General features: G+C 47.7%; 1 protein-coding gene across 2 annotated transcripts in view; it reads right to left on the reverse strand.

Annotated features, from left to right (window-relative positions):
* Window positions 1–17921, reverse strand: part of WDR7 (WD repeat domain 7) — a 363534-nt gene extending 345613 nt beyond the window's left edge. Inside the window, exons 1-3 of one of the 2 annotated variants that reach the window (XM_040421053.1) lie at window positions 17788–17921; window positions 5925–6092; window positions 301–407 (exon numbers count right to left, since the gene is read on the reverse strand). In XM_040421053.1, the coding sequence (XP_040276987.1) occupies window positions 301–407; window positions 5925–6083 (266 nt within the window). In that variant the 5' untranslated portion in view covers window positions 6084–6092; window positions 17788–17921. The remainder of the gene's footprint in view (window positions 1–300; window positions 408–5924; window positions 6093–17787) is intronic. The other variant, XM_040421054.1, reaches the window with a different exon arrangement.

The raw sequence follows: 17921 nt of genomic DNA on the forward strand, positions 1-17921 counted from the left end.
ATTCAGACACAGTGACTACAGACATTTGAAGCTTGGTTGCGATTGACTCCTAAAAGAAAACCCCCATTATCCCAGTGAATATATATCATAGGGAATGTGACAATGGCCAGCAGTCTGTACATGTAGCGGCTCCCCAGTCATTGCATCTCTATGAATGCGGACAACAGAATACCATAACGCCTAACAAATACCGTATAAGCAAATTAAAAAAGAAAAAAAAGGTAGTTACTTCAGCATCACGCACCCGGTCATGAAGGACAGGCAGAAGCCACTAAGAAATTAATTCCTAAGTACACTTACCCGCTCTCCGAGGCGCTCACTATGTACTGCCGGTCAGTAGAGGCACAGGCTTTAGACAGGCAGGTGATTGAAGCTGTGTGACCAAAAAGCAAGGCCCGAGGATGGATCTACAAATTAAAAGAAGAAATATAATGAATGAATTGAATCATTTTACTAGAAACAACATCTGCCATGCAAATCATATAAAGGACTATGCTATGAGTAAGGGCACTCTGTCCGCCTAAATGAGTAATGAGTGTACTGCATATATTTTAACTGCAATTAAAGTGTTTTTTGGGGGGGGGATTTATACTGATGACCTATCCTCTGGATAGGCCATCGGTATCTGGTCGGTGGGGGACCCACACCTGGGACCTCCACCGATCGACTGTTTGAGAAGGCAGTGGCGCTCACAGTAGTGCCGCTGCCTTCTCACAGGTTTTCCTAGGCCAGTGACGTCCCGTTCATCAGTCACAGAAGTAATTGGGGCCGAGATGCGATACCAAGCAAGGCTGCTATAGAATGGACGTCACTGTGCTTGGTGAGCAGAGAAGGCCGCGGCGCTACTGATCGGCAGGGGTCCCGGGTGTCAGACCCCCACCGATCAGATACTGATCACCGATCCTCTGCATAGGTCATCAGTATAAAACTCCCAGAAAACCCCTTTAATAAGTCTTGGAATTTTTTTATTGCATTCTTGGATGCTGGAATTGTTTTCATTCAATGATCGTATAGAGGACCAGAGAAAGTGCATTTCTCTCTAAGGCTGGGTGACGACCAATGTGGACGCCATTAACACTCCTACAGTGGAGCATTAGGTGATAAAAAGTTAGGCCCCAAATAAATATTACTTATTCACATTAAAAGGGGTTTTCCCATCTCAGACGATGGGGGCATATCGCTACGATATGTCCCCATTGTCTGATAGGTGCGGAGAACGGAGCGGGGAAATGAACGGAGGGCGCACTGCGCATGCGCCCTCCATTCATTTCTATGGGGCCACCGAAAATAGCCGAGCGCTGGCTCGGCTATTGCCGTCTGCCCCATAGAAATGAATGGGAGCATGGGCCGTGCATGCGCAGTGCGCTTCCATTCACTTCTATGGGAGCAGCGCTTGGTGGTGGACAGACCTCCCCGCTTAGTTCTCGTTGTAGGTGAGGGTGCCAGCGGTGGAACCTGCACCTATCAGACAATGGGGGCATATCCTAGTGATATGCCCCCATTGTCTGAGATGGGAATACCCCTTTAATGGAAATGCACTTCTCTCCGCTTTGGACAATCCCAAATATTCTCTTTTTGATAATAAAATGATCACTAAGTGTCCTCTGCTGAGTCCTCCAGCGATCAGCTGGAACCCGTGCGGAAAACATCTGAAAGTGTTCAGTTTCACTGCAGCGCCACCACAGGTAAAATGAAGCAATGCACGGTGTCCGTTCATATTAAAAGGGTTGTGTGTGTGTGTGTGTAACACAAGACAGTTCCTCCAGAGTGAGAGGCACCCTTTAGAAGACATGAGGATCCTGAACAGAGGGACCTCTACACACACACACACACACACACTTCCCCACTTTTAACTTAGAATTCCCGAATACAATATATCAAAATGGGTTATCTAAACCTGAAAACCTCTTTAATGAATACGCCCTCTTCCTCCAGGACTTAGGAGCTGCTGGTCCAAGGATTCAGCATCTGGGCTATTTTACAAGAAACCACCAAGAAAACTACGTACCCCTATACATTGCGTAGATCTGGGGTGCTCACCCTCTGGTATGTGTACCCACCCCAGGAGGTTTTCAATCCACAGCAGCTCAATGTATGTTGTGCAATTTATCCACAGCTTTCAACCTTTGCAATGTAAAGAGGCGTAATCCATGCAGCAACGCCAGAGCAAAAGCCAGCCCAGGCGTTCCTTGCGGTGGTGGATTTTGCTCAGATCCACTGCAGACCTGCACGTCTGGCCGTACTCTAAGGCCTCTTTCAGACGGGCGTTGCGGGAAAAGGTGCGGGTACGTTGCGGGAACATGCACGATTTTTCCGCGCGAGTGCAAAACATTGTAATGCGTTTTGCACTCGCGTGAGAAAAATCGCGCATGTTTGGTACCCGAACTTCTTCACAGCAGTTCGGGCTTGGGATCGGTGTTCTGTAGATTGTATTATTTTCCCTTATAACATGGTTATAAGGGAAAGGCCTCATGCACAGACACGACCGTTGTGTGCATCCGTGGCCGTTGTGCCGTTTTCAGTTTTTTTTCGCGGACCCATTGACTTTCAATGGGTCCATGGAAAAATCGGAAAATGCACCGTTTTGCAGCTGCAACCGTGATCCGTGTTTTCTGTCCGTCAAAAAAATATGACCTGTCATATTTTTTTTGACGGACAACGGTTCACAGGCCCATTCAAGTCAATTGGTCCGTGAAAGAACATGGATGCACACAAGATTGGCATCCGCGTCCGTGATCCGTGGCCGTAGGTTACTTTCATACAGACGGATCCGAAGATCCGTCTGCATAAAAGCTTTTTCAGAGATGAGTTTTCACTTCGGGAAAACTCAAATCCCACAGTATATTCTAACACAGAGGCATTCCCATAGTGATGGGGACGCTTCTAGTTAGAATATACTGAGAACTGTGTACATGACTGCCCCCTGCTGCCTGGCAGCACCCGATCTCTTACAGGGGGCTGTGATCCGCACAATTAACCCCTCAGGTTAATTGTGCATATCATAGCCCCCTATAAGAGATCAGGGGCTGCCAGGCAGCAGGGGGCAGACCCCCCTCCCTCCCCAGTTTGAATATCATTGGTGGCCAGTGTGCGCCCCCCCCGCCCCCCCTCCCTCTATTGTAATATCATTGGTGGTCAGTGTGCGGCCTCCGTCGGCCCCCCTCCCTCCCTTTATTGTAATATCATTGGTGGCCAGCGTGCGGCCCCCCCCCCCCCCTCTATTGTAATATCATTGGTGGCCAGTGTGCGCCCCCCCCCCCCGCCTCTATTGTAATATCATTGGTGGTCAGTGTGCGGCCTCCGTCGGCCCCCCTCCCTCCCTTTATTGTAATATCATTGGTGGCCTGCGTGCGCCCCCCCCCTCCCTCTATTGTAATATCATTGGTGGCCAGTGTGCGGGTCCCCCCCCCTCTACTGTATTAATATCATTGGTGGCCAGTGTGCGGCCTCCCCTCTCCACCCGATCATTGGTGGCAGCGGAGAGTTCCGTTCGGAGTCCCAGTTTAATCACTCTGGGGCTCCGATCGGTAACCATGGCAACCAGGACGCTACTGCAGGCCTGGTTGCCATGGTTACTTAGCAATATTACAATATTAGAAGCATCATACTTACCTGCTGCGCTGTCTGTGACCGGCCGGGAGCTCCTCCTACTGGTAAGTGACAGATCATTAAGCAATGCGCCGCACAGACCTGTCACTTACCAGTAGGAGGAGCTCCCGGCCGGTCACAGACAGCGCAGCAGGTAAGTATGAGGCTTCTAATATTGTAATATTGCTAAGTAACCATGGCAACCAGGCCTGCAGTAGCGTCCTGGTTGCCATGGTTACCGATCGGAGCCCCAGAGCGATTAAACTGGGACTCCGATCGGAACTCTCCGCTGCCACCAATGATCGGGGGGGGGGGGGAGAGGGGAGGCCGCACACTGGCCACCAATGATATTACAATAAAGGGAGGGGGGGGCCGCACGCTGGCCACCAATGATATTACAATAAAGGGAGGGAGGGGGGGCCGACGGAGGCCGCACACTGGCCACCAATGATATTACAATAGAGGGAGGGGGGGCGGGGGGGATCCGCACACTGGCCACCAATGATATTCAAACTGGGGAGGGAGGGGGGTCTGCCCCCTGCTGCCTGGCAGCCCCTGATCTCTTATAGGGGGCTATGATATGCACAATTAACCCCTCAGGTGCAGCACCTGAGGGGTTAATTGTGCGGATCACAGCCCCCTGTAAGAGATCGGGTGCTGCCAGGCAGCAGGGGGCAGTCATGTACACAGTTCTCAGTATATTCTAACTAGAAGCGTCCCCATCACTATGGGAACGCCTCTGTGTTAGAATATACTGTCGGATCTGAGTTTCACGATGTAACTCAAATCCGATGGTATATTCTAACATAGAGGCGTTCCCATGGTGATGGGGACGCTTCAAGTTAAAATATACCATCGGATTGGAGAAAACTCTGATCCTATGGTATATTAACTCCTGACTTTACATTGAAAGTCAATGGGGGACAGATCCGTTTGAAATTGCACCATATTGTGTCAACGTCAAACGGATCCGTCCCCATTGACTTGCATTGTGCCAGGTGGACACCAAAACAACTTTTTTTTCATGTCCGTGGATCCTCCAAAAATAAAGGAAGACCCACGGACGAAAAAACGGTCACGGATCACGGACCAACGGAACCCCGTTTTGCGGACCGTGAAAAAATACGGTCGTGTGCATGAGGCCAAAATAATAGCATTCTGAATACAGAATGCATAGTAAAATAGCGCTGGAGGGGTTAAAAAAAAATAATAATAATTTAACTCACCTTAATCCACTTGATCGCGCAGCCCGGCTTCTCTTCTGTCTTCTTTCTTTGCTGTGTGCAGGAACAGGACCTGTGGTGACGTCACTCCGGTCATCACATGGTCCGTCACATGATCCATCACCATGGCAAAAGATCATGTGATGGATCATGTGACGACTGGAGTGACATCACCACAGGTCCTTTTCCTGCACACAGCAAAGAAAGAAGACAGAAGGAGATGCCGGCTGCGCGATCAAGTGGATTAAGGTGAGTTAAATTATTATTTTTAATTTATTTTTTTTAACCCCTCCAGCGCTGTTTTACTACGCATTCTGTATTCAGAATGCTATTTTTTTCCCTTATAACCATGTTATAAGGGAAAATAATAATGATCGGGTCTCCATCCCGATCGTCTCCTAGCAACCGTGCGTGAAAATTGCACCGCATCCACACTTGCTTGCGGTTTTCACGCAACCCCATTCATTTCTATGGGGCCTGCGTTACGTGAAAAACGCACAAAGTAGAGCATGCTGCGATTTTCACGCAACGCACAAGTGATGCGCGAAAATCACCGCTCATGTGAACAGCCCCATAGAAATGAATGGGTCGGGATTCAGTGCGGGTGCAATGCGTTCACCTCACGCATCGCATCCGCGCGGAATACTCACCCGTGTGAAAGGGGCCTAAGGGTTCTTGTACCCGGTGGGGTCCTTCTGCAGATTAGCGCTTATTGCCAGGCCACACCTGTACTTGACATTGCTTCAAATAGCATTTACAGGTGCGGACTGCAAATTAGCGATAATACACATGGAGATCCCATGGCAGGACCGCATCGCGTATTGGAACCCTAGTATAGCATTGCCATAAGAGAATCTTGGCAATTATGAAACTTCCGTAAAACAAAAGGCAAAACGAAGCAGGTGCGTTGGACAATCCATAAGGAGACGCCAAGATCCAAATATCGGAAACAAAGACACCACACTCTCTTCATTGCTGAAACTGCAGTTTTGTTAATGGGTGGAGGTCCTGGGGGGGGGGGGGGGGTGGAGAAGTGGTCAGAACCACTGAGCAAACAGAGAGACGCTCAGATTTAGTCAGTAATCCGTTACTGGTCACAGCCTTTACACTCACCTCCAGTTCTGGCGATAGATCCCATAGGCAGATCTGTCCATCATGGCACCCGGTGATAATAGTCGCCATATCATCCATCACCAACACAGTGGATATACAGTGTGTGGGCGCTTTACGTCCCCATAGCACAATGGGAAGCACAAGACTGTTCCCAGTCATTTTTATTATCTAGGAGGAAGAAAAAAAAAAGAATTAAAATTTTATATATACACATATTAGTCCCTATATCCATAGATCTGTCCCAACCATGAAGGCCGGGTGATGTAAAAGTTTTATCTAGTGCCAATGGCAATGAGAAAATCAGCCTGGGTGGGTTTTGGTCTGCGTCCTTCATACCTTCAATGGCCAGGTGATTCCACCCCGCTGTGAAGGGCAGGAGATCTCTCCCGGCAGATGCAGCAATAAGCTTCATGCCTACAACTCAATGCCAGTAAGGAGAATGGTGGGACATGAGCATATAGAAGGAGGCCTTTCCAGCAGAAAAAAATAAGGAACCCATTCCAGCAGAAAAAAATAAGAAAACCTTTATTAACTTGGCTGTGCCGAAATTAGCTCTTATTTTACAAGAAATACATGACGCACCATTGACCACAAATACGGCTGTGTTCACACATCGCCATACAGAATGTAAAAGGCATATCTACAACAGCACTGTAAAACTCAGGATAAGTAATGTACAGTTGCAAGAAAAAGTATGTGAACCCTTTGGAATGATATGGATTTCTGCACAAATTGGTCATAAAATGTGATCTGATCTTCATCTAAGTCACAACAATAGACAATCAAAGTCTGCTTAAATTAATAACACACAAAGAATTAAATGTTACCATGTTTTTATTGAACACATCATGTAAACATTCATGGAAAAAGGTAGAAAAAGTATGTGAACCCTTGGATTTAATAACTGGTTGAACCTCCTTTGGCAGCAATAACTTCAACCAAACGTTTCCTGTAGTTGCAGATCAGACGTGCACAACGGTCAGGAGTAATTCTTCACCATTCCTCTTTACAGAACTGCTTCAGTTTAGCAATATTCTTTGGATGTCTGGTGTGAATCGCTTTCTTGAGGTCATGCCACAGCTTCTCAATCAGGTTGAGGTCAGGACTCTGACTGGGCCACTCCAGAAGGCGTATTTTCCTCGAGGACCTTTCACTAGAATAAAACATCTAAACTAACTACACTGCGTGCAGAATTATTAGGCAAATGAGTATTTTGACCACATCATCCTCTTTATGCATGTTGTCTTACTCCAAGCTGTATAGGCTCGAAAGCCTACTACCAATTAAGCATATTAGGTGATGTGCATCTCTGTAATGAGAAGGGGTGTGGTCTAATGACATCAACACCCTATATTAGGTGTGCATAATTATTAGGCAACTTCCTTTCCTTTGGCAAAATGGGTCAAAAGAAGGACTTGACAGGCTCAGAAAAGTCAAAAATAGTGAGATATCTTGCAGAGGGATGCAGCACTCTTAAAATTGCAAAGCTTCTGAAGCGTGATCATCGAACAATCAAGCGTTTCATTCAAAATAGTCAACAGGGTCGCAAGAAGCGTGTGGAAAAACCAAGGCGCAAAATAACTGCCCATGAACTGAGAAAAGTCAAGCGTGCAGCTGCCAAGATGCCGCCACCAGTTTGGCCATATTTCAGAGCTGCAACATCACTGGAGTGCCCAAAAGCACAAGGTGTGCAATACTCAGAGACATGGCCAAGGTAAGAAAGGCTGAAAGACGACCACCACTGAACAAGACACACAAGCTGAAACGTCAAGACTGGGCCAAGAAATATCTCAAGACTGATTTTTCTAAGGTTTTATGGACTGATGAAATGAGAGTGAGTCTTGATGGGCCAGATGGATGGGCCCGTGGCTGGATTGGTAAAGGGCAGAGAGCTCCAGTCCGACTCAGACGCCAGCAAGGTGGAGGTGGAGTACTGGTTTGGGCTGGTATCATCAAAGATGAGCTTGTGGGGCCTTTTCGGGTTGAGGATGGAGTCAAGCTCAACTCCCAGTCCTACTGCCAGTTTCTGGAAGACACCTTCTTCAAGCAGTGGTACAGGAAGAAGTCTGCATCCTTCAAGAAAAACATGATTTTCATGCAGGACAATGCTCCATCACACGCGTCCAAGTACTCCACAGCGTGGCTGGCAAGAAAGGGTATAAAAGAAGAAAATCTAATGACATGGCCTCCTTGTTCACCTGATCTGAACCCCATTGAGAACCTGTGGTCCATCATCAAATGTGAGATTTACAAGGAGGGAAAACAGTACACCTCTCTGAACAGTGTCTGGGAGGCTGTGGTTGCTGCTGCACGCAATGTTGATGGTGAACAGATCAAAACACTGACAGAATCCATGGATGGCAGGCTTTTGAGTGTCCTTGCAAAGAAAGGTGGCTATATTGGTCACTGATTTGTTTTTGTTTTGTTTTTGAATGTCAGAAATGTATATTTGTGAATGTTGAGATGTTATATTGGTTTCACTGGTAAAAATAAATAATTGAAATGAGTATATATTTGTTTTTTGTTAAGTTGCCTAATAATTATGCACAGTAATAGTCACCTGCACACACAGATATCCCCCTAAAATAGCTAAAACTAAAAACAAACTAAAAACTACTTCCAAAAATATTCAGCTTTGATATTAATGAGTTTTTTGGGTTCATTGAGAACATGGTTGTTGTTCAATAATAAAATGAATCCTCAAAAATACAACTTGCCTAATAATTCTGCACTCCCTGTATACAGACATGTAGAGCGGCGCCCAGGGATCCCCTTGCTCTTCTGTTATCCCCGGGCGCCGCTCCGTTCGCCCGGTATAGCCTCCGGTATCTTCATAGTTAGGCTCCACCCAGGGGAACCTGCCGGGGTCTCCTTCTCCCATGCTGTAGCGCTGGCCAATCGCAGCGCTCCGCTCATAGCCTGAGAGAAAAAAAGCCTCTCAGGCTATGAGCTGAGCGCTGCAATTGGCCAGCGCTACAGCATGGGAGAAGGAGACCCCAGCAGGTTCCCCTGGGTGGAGCCTAACTATGAAGATACCGGAGGCTATACCGGGCGAACGGAGCGGCGCCCGGGGATAACAGAAGGGCAAGGGGATCCCTGGGCGCCGCTCTACATGTCTGTATAGTTAGTTTAGATGTTTTATTCTAGTGAAAGGTCCTCTTTAAGCCATTCTGTTGTTGATTTACTTCTATGCTTTGGGTCGTTGTCCTGTTACAACACCCATCTTCTATTGAGCTTCAGCTGGTGGACAGATGGCCTTAAGTTCTCCCGCAAAATGCCTTGATAAACTTGGGAATTCATTTTTCCTTCGATGATAGCAATCCGTCCGGGCTCTGATGCAGCAAAGCAGCCCCAAACCATGATGCCCCCACCACCATACTTCACAGTTGGGATGAGGTTTTGATGTTGATGTGCTGAGCCTCTTTTTCTCCACACATAGTGTTGTGTGTTTCTTCCAAACAACTCAACTTTGGTTTCATCTGTCCACAGAATATTTTGCCAGTATTGCTGTGGAACATCCAGGTGCTCTTGTGCAAACTATAAATGTGCAGCAATGTTTTTTTTGGACAGCAGTGGCTTCCTCTGTGGTATCCTCCCATGAAATCCATTCTTGTTTAGTGTTTTACGTATCGTAGATTCGCTAACAGGGATGTTAGCATATGCCAGAGACTTTTGTAAGTCTTTAGCTGACACTCTAGGATTCTTCTTCACCTCATTGAGCAGTCTGCGCTGTGCTCTTGCAGTCATCTTTACAGGACGGCCACTCCTAGGGAGAGTAGCAGCAGAGCTGAACTTTCTCCATTTATAGACAATTTGTCTTACCGTGGACTGATGAACAGCAAGGCTTTTGGAGATACTTTTATAACCCTTTCCAGCTTTATGCAAGTCAACAATTCTTAATCGTAGGTCTTCTGAGAGCTCTTTTGTGCGAGGCATTATTTACATCAGGCAATGCTTCTTGTGAAAAGCAAACCCAGAACTGGTGTGTGTTTTTTATAGGGCAGGGCAGCTGTAACCAACACCTCCAATCTCATCTCATTGATTGGACTCCAGTTGGCTGACACCTCACTCCAATTAGCTCTTGGAGATGTCATTAGTCTAGGGGTTCACATACTTTTTCCACCTGCACTGTGAATGTTTACATGGTGTGTTCAATAAAAACATGGTGACATTTAATTCTGTGTGTGGTATTAGTTTAAGCAGACTGTGATTGTCTATTGTTGTGACTTAGATGAAGATCAGATCACATTTTATGACCAATTTGTGAAGAAATCCATATCATTCCAAAGGGTTCACATACTTTTTCTTGCAACTGTACGTACACAGCGACTCCACCAGCAGAATAGTGAGTGCAGCTCTGGAGTATGATACAGGATGTAACTCAGGATCAGTACAGGATAAGTAATGTATGAACACAGTAAGTGCACCAGCAGAATAGTGAGTACAGCTCTGGAGTATAATACAGGATGTAACTCAGGATCAGTACAGGATAAGTAATGTATGAACACAGTGACTGCACCAGCAGAATAGTGAGTGCAGCTCTGGAGTATAATACAGGATGTACTTCAACTCAGGATCAGTTGTATACATTTTCAACCATAAAAAGTTTAAAGGGGGTGTCCAGGATTTTGATATTGGTGGCTTATCTCTAGGATACGTCATCAATATCAGATTGACAGGGGCTTGACACCCCAACGATTCGCTGCTACCTTTAAGCTCCAGCGACAAAACTACAATGTGTAATGGATGGGACTGGTTACTGCAGCGCTGCTCCAATGAGAACTACAGTAACCAGCTCTGTCCACTATGCTATGGATGGAGCTGTATAGTCCTGACGTGAACATCTGCTGCTACCAGGTAAAAGCTGATTGGCGGGGGTGCGGGGACCTCCTGCTGATCTGGTATACCGAGGACAGACTGTCTATATCAAAATCCTGGACAACCCCTTTTAAGCCTTTTGAAGCTTTAAACAGAAAACCCCTTAAAAAGACCTGGCCACTTCCTAGCTGTAATACTTTGCATTCTAGTGATGGATTCTCTTCCCTTCAGAGGCCATAGACCCTACACAGAAATTTCCCGATGCGCTGATGCTCGGGGGCCGCCATGCCCTTCTCACGGCTGCTGGCTGGGTACGTAAAGATCTGATCATGTACCTGGCCACCAACTGCAGAGGGGGAGGCAGTATATTGTGCTACACTATGAATTTGGTTCTGCTGGGGCGGTATATTACTCTGCACTGCGGTATTTGGTTCTGCTGGGGCGGTATATTGTGCTGCACTGTGGTATTTGGTTCTGCTGGGGCGGTATATCAGTGCTCCAGACTAAAAAAAATACCTAGTAGCCATTGGCTCCTGAACTGAAAAATTTAGGAGCCAAATTTAATTTTTAGTCGCCAAATCGAAACCGAATCAAAATTTTGGTATCATGACAACGCTACGCCGATCAGATCGGCGTAGGGTTGTTTCGATACCAAAATTTTGATTCACTTTCGTCACCATAAAAAAGTATTGTGATACTCAATACCATGCAAAAAAAAAACACCAAAAAAAGCTGCATGCATTTTGCATTTTATGAAACGTTCGGCCCATAATAGAACAGTCCTATCCTTTTTTTGGAGTGACAAGGTGACAAAAAAATGGCGAATCGCATGGTTTTTATTTATTTATTTCTGTTACGGCGCTCACCGCAAAGCAGATATTTTTTAATAATTTTATAGTTTGGACTTTTTGGACACAGCACTATGTAATATGTTTATTTTTTTATTGTTTATATATTTTATATGTAAAATTGGGAAAGGGGGGATTTAAACTTAATATTTTAGGGTACTTTCACACTAGCGTTTTTCATTTCCGGCTTAGGGCTCTTTCACACTTGCGTTGTCCGGATCCGGCGTGTACTCCATTTGCCGGAATTACACTCCGGATCCGGAAAAACGCAAGTGTACTGAAAGCATTTGAAGACGGAACCGTCTTCCAAATGCTTTCAGTGTTACTATGGCACCCAGGACGCTATTTAAGTCCTGGTTGCCATAGTAGGAGCGGGGAGCGGGGGAGCGGTATACTTACAGTCCGTGCGACTCCCGGGGCGCTCCAGAATGACGTCAGAGCGCCCCATGCGCATGGATGACGTGATCCATGCGATCACGTGATCCATGCGCTTGGGGCGCCCTGACGTCACTCTGGAGCGCCCCGGGAGCCACACGGACAGTAAGTATGCTGCTCCCCCGCTCCCCGCTACACTTTACCATGGCAACCAGGACTTTAGCGTCCCGGCAGCCATGGTAACCATTCAGAAAAATCTAAATGTCGGCTCCGGCAACGCGCCGAAACAACGTTTAGCTTAAGGCCGGATCCGGATCAATGCCTTTCAATGGGCATTAATTCCGGATCCGGCCTTGCGGCAAGTGTTCCGAATTTTTGGCCGGAGCAAAAAGCGCAGCATGCTGCAGTATTTTCTCCGGCCAAAAAACGTTCCGTTCCGGAACTGAAGACATCCTGATGCATCCTGAACGGATTTCTCTCCATTCAGAATGCATTAGGATAAAACTGATCAGGATTCTTACGGCATAGAGCCCCGACGACGGAACTCTATGCCGGAAGACAAGAACGCAAGTGTGAAAGAGCCCTTAGAGTTCCGTCACAGGGGCTCTATACCGGAAAATAACTGATCAGGTATATCCCCATGCATTCTGAATGGAGAGTAATCCGTTCAGGATGCATCAGGATGTCTTCAGTTCAGTCATTTTGACTGATCAGGCAAAAGATAAAACCGCAGCATGCTACGGTTTTATCTCCGGCGAAAAAAACTGAAGACTTGCCTGAATGCCGGATCCAGCATTTTTCCCCATAGGAATGTATTAGTGCCAGATCCGGCATGCGCAGACCAGTAAAAATGTGTAAAAAGATACAAGACGGATGTCACGGGGTTCCGAAGGTGCACTCGGTCCCCCATCGCCCGCAGACCTGTTGCTTAGCTTTGGGAATGAGGATCTGTGTTTGACCTCATTCCCAGGGCGGCTTTACTAGCTGGGTGGCTCCCTGCTCCTAAGTCTGCCTTGAGCGCCGAGCTGATCACTCGGTGCTCGACTGGTTGGTCTGTCGGTCATGTGACGCTGGCCACGTCACATGACCCTCACTCCCCACTATAAATACAGGCAGCCTGCTGGCTACAGGTTGCCTGTTAATTTCTAGGTTCCTGGCTATTTGTTGGACTGCTGAATACTTACCTGATCCTGTTCCTTGACCATCCTTTTGCCTGATCCTCCTGTACTGCGCATCCGTCCTGGTATTGTGACCTCGGCTCCCACCTGACTACTCTCTTAGGACTCCTCTTGTACTTCTCTGCTCTCCTGGTATTTATGACCCCGGCTTCTCCTGACAATTCTCTGCTTGCTCCATTTGTACTTTGCAGCTTTCCTGGTATTGACTCGGTCCGTTCACGTCCTGTTGTCTGTCTGTCATCCCTGCACTTATTCCAAGTTAGGGATTGCCGTCCAGTTGTCCCCTGTCATTAGGACTCGCGAGGCAAGTAGGCAGGGCCAGGGGTAAGGGTGGAGCGCAGTGGTCACTTCCCTTCCCCCCTGTGTGTGTGTGTACGCGACCGTTACAACGGATCTGTCTGTCCGCATGACAAGCGGCGAGATGGATTCGTTCTTGCAATACATTTGTGAGATGGATCCGCATCCGGACGCGTCTCACAAATGCTTTCAGTCACATCCAGATCGGTGGATCCGGCATGCAGTTCCGACGACGGAACTGCTTGCCGGATCACACTGCCGCAAGTGTGAAAGTAGCCAAAGTGTTTGTGTTTTTTTTTTTTTTTTTTACTTACTATTAGCCCCCTTAGGGGCTGGAACCCTTGTCCTATTCACCCTTAGGCCCCTTTCACACGGGCGAGATTTCTGCACGGGTGCAATGCGTGAGGTGAACGCATTGCACCCACACTGAATCCGGACCCATTCACTTCTATGGGGCTATGCACATGAGCGGTGATTTTCACGCATCACACGTGCGTTGCGTGAAAATCGCAGCATGCTCTATATTGTGTGTTTTTCATGCAACGCAGGCCCCATAGAAGTTAATGGGGCTGCGTGAAAATCGCAAGCATCCACAAGCAAGTGCGGATGCGGTGCGATTTTCACGCATGGTTGCTAGGATGAAAGTCTATTCACTGTGTTATTTTCCCTTATAACATGGTTATAAGGGAAAATAATAGCATTCTTTAATACAGAATGCTTAGTAGAAGGTCAATTGAGGGTTAAAAAAAATATATAAATGAACTCACCTTCCTCCAATTGATCGCGTAGCTGCCAGTCTCCTGTTCTTTCTTCAGGACCTGTCAAAGGACCTGTGTTGACATCACTGTGCTAATCACATGGTACATCACATGATCCATCACCATGGTAATGGACCATGTGATGAGCTCAGTGACGTCACCACAGGTCCTTTGACAGGTCCTGAAGAAAGAACAGGACACCGGCAGCTACGCGATCAATTGGAGGAGGTGAATTAATTTTATTTTTATTTTCTAACCCTCATTAGTACTGCGCCACCAATGTTTATTATACTGGGGTGTTGGGGGGGCGCACTGCTCCATCAATGTTTATTATACTGGGGTGTTGGGGGGGGGGCGCATTGCACCACCAATGAAGATAACTGACCTGTTAATACAAATACAGGAGGCGGGTGCCGGAATCAAATGCAATCTGCTGCAGTTAACCCCTCAGGTACCGCACCTGAAGGGTTAACTGCCGCTAATCGCAGCTCCCTGTCATAGAGGTCGGGGGCCGGCTATTTAATTCCGGCACCCGCCTCCTGTATTTGTATTAACAGGTCAGTTATCTTCATTGGTGGTGCAGTGGCCACAGCCCCTCCTCCTCCTGTCTCTCTTCTTATTGGTGGCAGCAGTAGCACAGGGGGAGGGAGAGACTCCACTGCGCTGCTGAGAAGAACATCGGCGGCGGGGAAGAGAACTATCAGCTCCTGTGCCCCGCCGCTGTATTCAACTGCAGAGCTGCGGCTGCGGGTCTAGTCGCAAATGGCGACAAGACTAAAAAGTCTTGTCGCCATTTGTAAATTCTAGGTCGCATTGGCGACCATTTTGGTCGCCATCTGGAGCCCTGTATATTACTCTGCACTGTGGTATTTGGTTCTGCTGGCCGGTATATTGTGCTGCACTGTGGTATTTGGTTCTGCTGGGGCGGTATATTGTGCTGCACTGTGGTATTTGGTTCTGCTGGGGCGGTATATTGTGCTGCACTGTGGTATTTGGTTCTGCTGGGGCAGTATAGTGTGCTGCACTGTGGTATTTGGTTCTGCTGGCCGGTATATTGTGCTGCACTGTGGTATTTGGTTCTGCTGGGGCAGTATAGTGTGCTGCACTGTGGTATTTGGTTCTGCTGGCCGGTATATTGTGCTGCACTGTGGTATTTGGTTCTGCTGGCCGGTATATTGTGCTGCACTGTGGTATTTGGTTCTGCTGGCCGGTATATTGTGCTGCACTGTGGTATTAGGTTCTGCTGGGGCGGTATCTTGTGCTGCACTGTGGTATTTGGTTCTGCTGGGGCAGTATCTTGCGCTGCACTGTGGTATTTGGTTCTGCTGGGGCAGTATATTGTGCTGCACTGTGGTATTAGGTTCTGCTGGGGCAGTATTTTGTGCTGCACTGTGGTATTTGGTTCTGCTGGGGCGGTATTTTGTGCTGCACTGTGGTATTTGGTTCTGCTGGGGCGGTATTTTGTGCTGCACTGTGGTATTTGGTTCTGCTGGGGCGGTATAGTGTGCTGCACTGTGGTACTGCTGGCCCTACACACTTCTGCCTACGTGTGCTGCTCCGACTTCTGTCAATTTGACCCTCTGCCTACAATATGGGGCCAATTTTTTACGTTCCCAGTGGGCCCCTGCTCCCTTCCATACATACACATGTGTGCGGTTCAGGAGACACCTCTGCTTCTCTGCGCTGGAATTCGACCATTTGCTGTGATGGAAACGTTAGCAAACACTGGAGGAGGAAGAGGAGGAGGAGGAGGAGGCCGGGGTCCAGGCGTATCACAACCCAAAACACACTCAAGTGCGCTCAATATTGTCGGAAAAACACACATAAATGGCCGCCGCCTGGGGAACAGCCAGAGCTGGTCAGAATCCACCGCCAACTGCGGTATTAACCTCTTACTGACTGAGCCATTTCTCACAATCACTCAGCCATCTGCACTGTCCTGTGAAAAATGATGGATTGTACAAAACAGATCTACCGTCAAATCATGCACATGGCCATGCGGCAGGACGGATCCCGAATAGGGCATCCATAGAAGTCTGGGGGCGCCTAGTGTCCCCCCCAGGATCGTGGGGCTCTAACCTCCGGGACCCCACTGATCCTGAGAAAGAAGGGGCTGCAGCGCTAATTCAAGGAGTTGTCTGATTTGAGGAGGAAATCAGACAACACAGAGGATCCTTTTGCAATGAAGAAGTGATCATTACTTACCCAGGAGAGCGCAGCCAGGTAAGTAATGATCACCTGTTTATTTCAGGCTGATCCTGTGTTATCTGGTTTCCTGCAGAAACCAGACAACCCCTTTAATGGGACCAGCTGCAGCTCCCTGTACAGAGGGTGATCGGGGGCCACGGTGCCGGCAAAATGCAATGAAGGGGGCTCAGTGATCCTTCATCTTCAGGATAGGCGGGGGTCCCACCCATCATAAAGTGACGGCATATCCTAGCCATATGCCATCAACAGCGGCTCTCCAGCCGTTGTGAAACTATAACTCCCACCATGCCCTGCTGTGAGCTGATAGCTGTAGTCAGTCTGGGCATGCTGGGAGTTGTAGTTTTGCAACAGCTGGAGGGCCGCAGGTTGGCCATCTCTGCTTTATGAGATGAGAGTACCCCTTTAAGGTGGATTTTGGTTCTATGTAGACTGGTTTCTCCACTCCATCACTACAATAATTGGTGACCGGGGGATTTCCAACCTCTAGGACCCCCTGCCGAGCCCTAAAGGTCAAGGTTGAGGTCCCCGCAGGGGAGGAATGCAAAGGGAGGGTGCACCCTACTATCATCTCGGCACCTCCCTTCTTGGAATAATGAGATCCCAGCAATGAGACCACCGTCCCCCCAATAAATTCGGACATAACTCAGTGTAATTTATGCATCAATTCTTCTCAATCCGCCTTCTTTGCTTGCTGTCAGTGAACGTAAACATTACAACCAGTGACTAAAACCCTTCACAGACCGACTACACCCACCAGGGGGGAAGCTTTGCTACAGTTGCATCTTCTGTGACGTCCAAAGCCGGACATGTTACCTGCACTGACACATTGTAACAAACTACCAGGACAGGGTACAGATGTGTAACGCTGAGGTACGCAGCTCCCTGTACTGGATACAACTGCGGCAAACCCTCAGCTGTGATAAGTATTATGACGTCTGTATGGATTTTCAGCCTCTGGGTGTGAAAAGGAACGTTCCTATTGACTGACAGCAAGCAGAGGTTTTGAAAATGGCTACATTTACTAAAATTGTTTATTTATTGATCGGCAATTGATAAAAATAAAAAAAAACGTGGAAGAAAACAAATAATAGCAGCACGGTACAAGCAGCGGCAGTGCGTCTATACCCAGAGGCTGTGGAACTACAAGTTCCAGCATGCCCTGTTAGACAGGGGTTGTAGTGGGATGCTGGGACTTGTAGTTCCTGCAGCCTGGGTAGGTAAGCATGAGTCTAATGGAGGCTGGAGGTTATATATCAATATAATAATGTATGAGCATGACATAGAATATCTACGTCCACATCAGCAGAGAGGCAGGGGCTCGCCCGCACATACTACGTGTAATACGGTACTATATCACAACCTGATGCTCTCATACACTCACCTTTTGCCCTCCTCTCCCCTCAATATGGAGATGTCACCTCCTGCTGCACCTCAACGACCCCCCACTTTCCCAACACACCAGCTGACAGTTTCTATGGCGATGAGTATCCCACTTTACGACAGACGTCGCAACCC

Source organism: Bufo bufo, chromosome 2, assembly GCF_905171765.1.
Source record: "Bufo bufo chromosome 2, aBufBuf1.1, whole genome shotgun sequence".
NCBI lineage: Eukaryota > Metazoa > Chordata > Amphibia > Anura > Bufonidae > Bufo > Bufo bufo.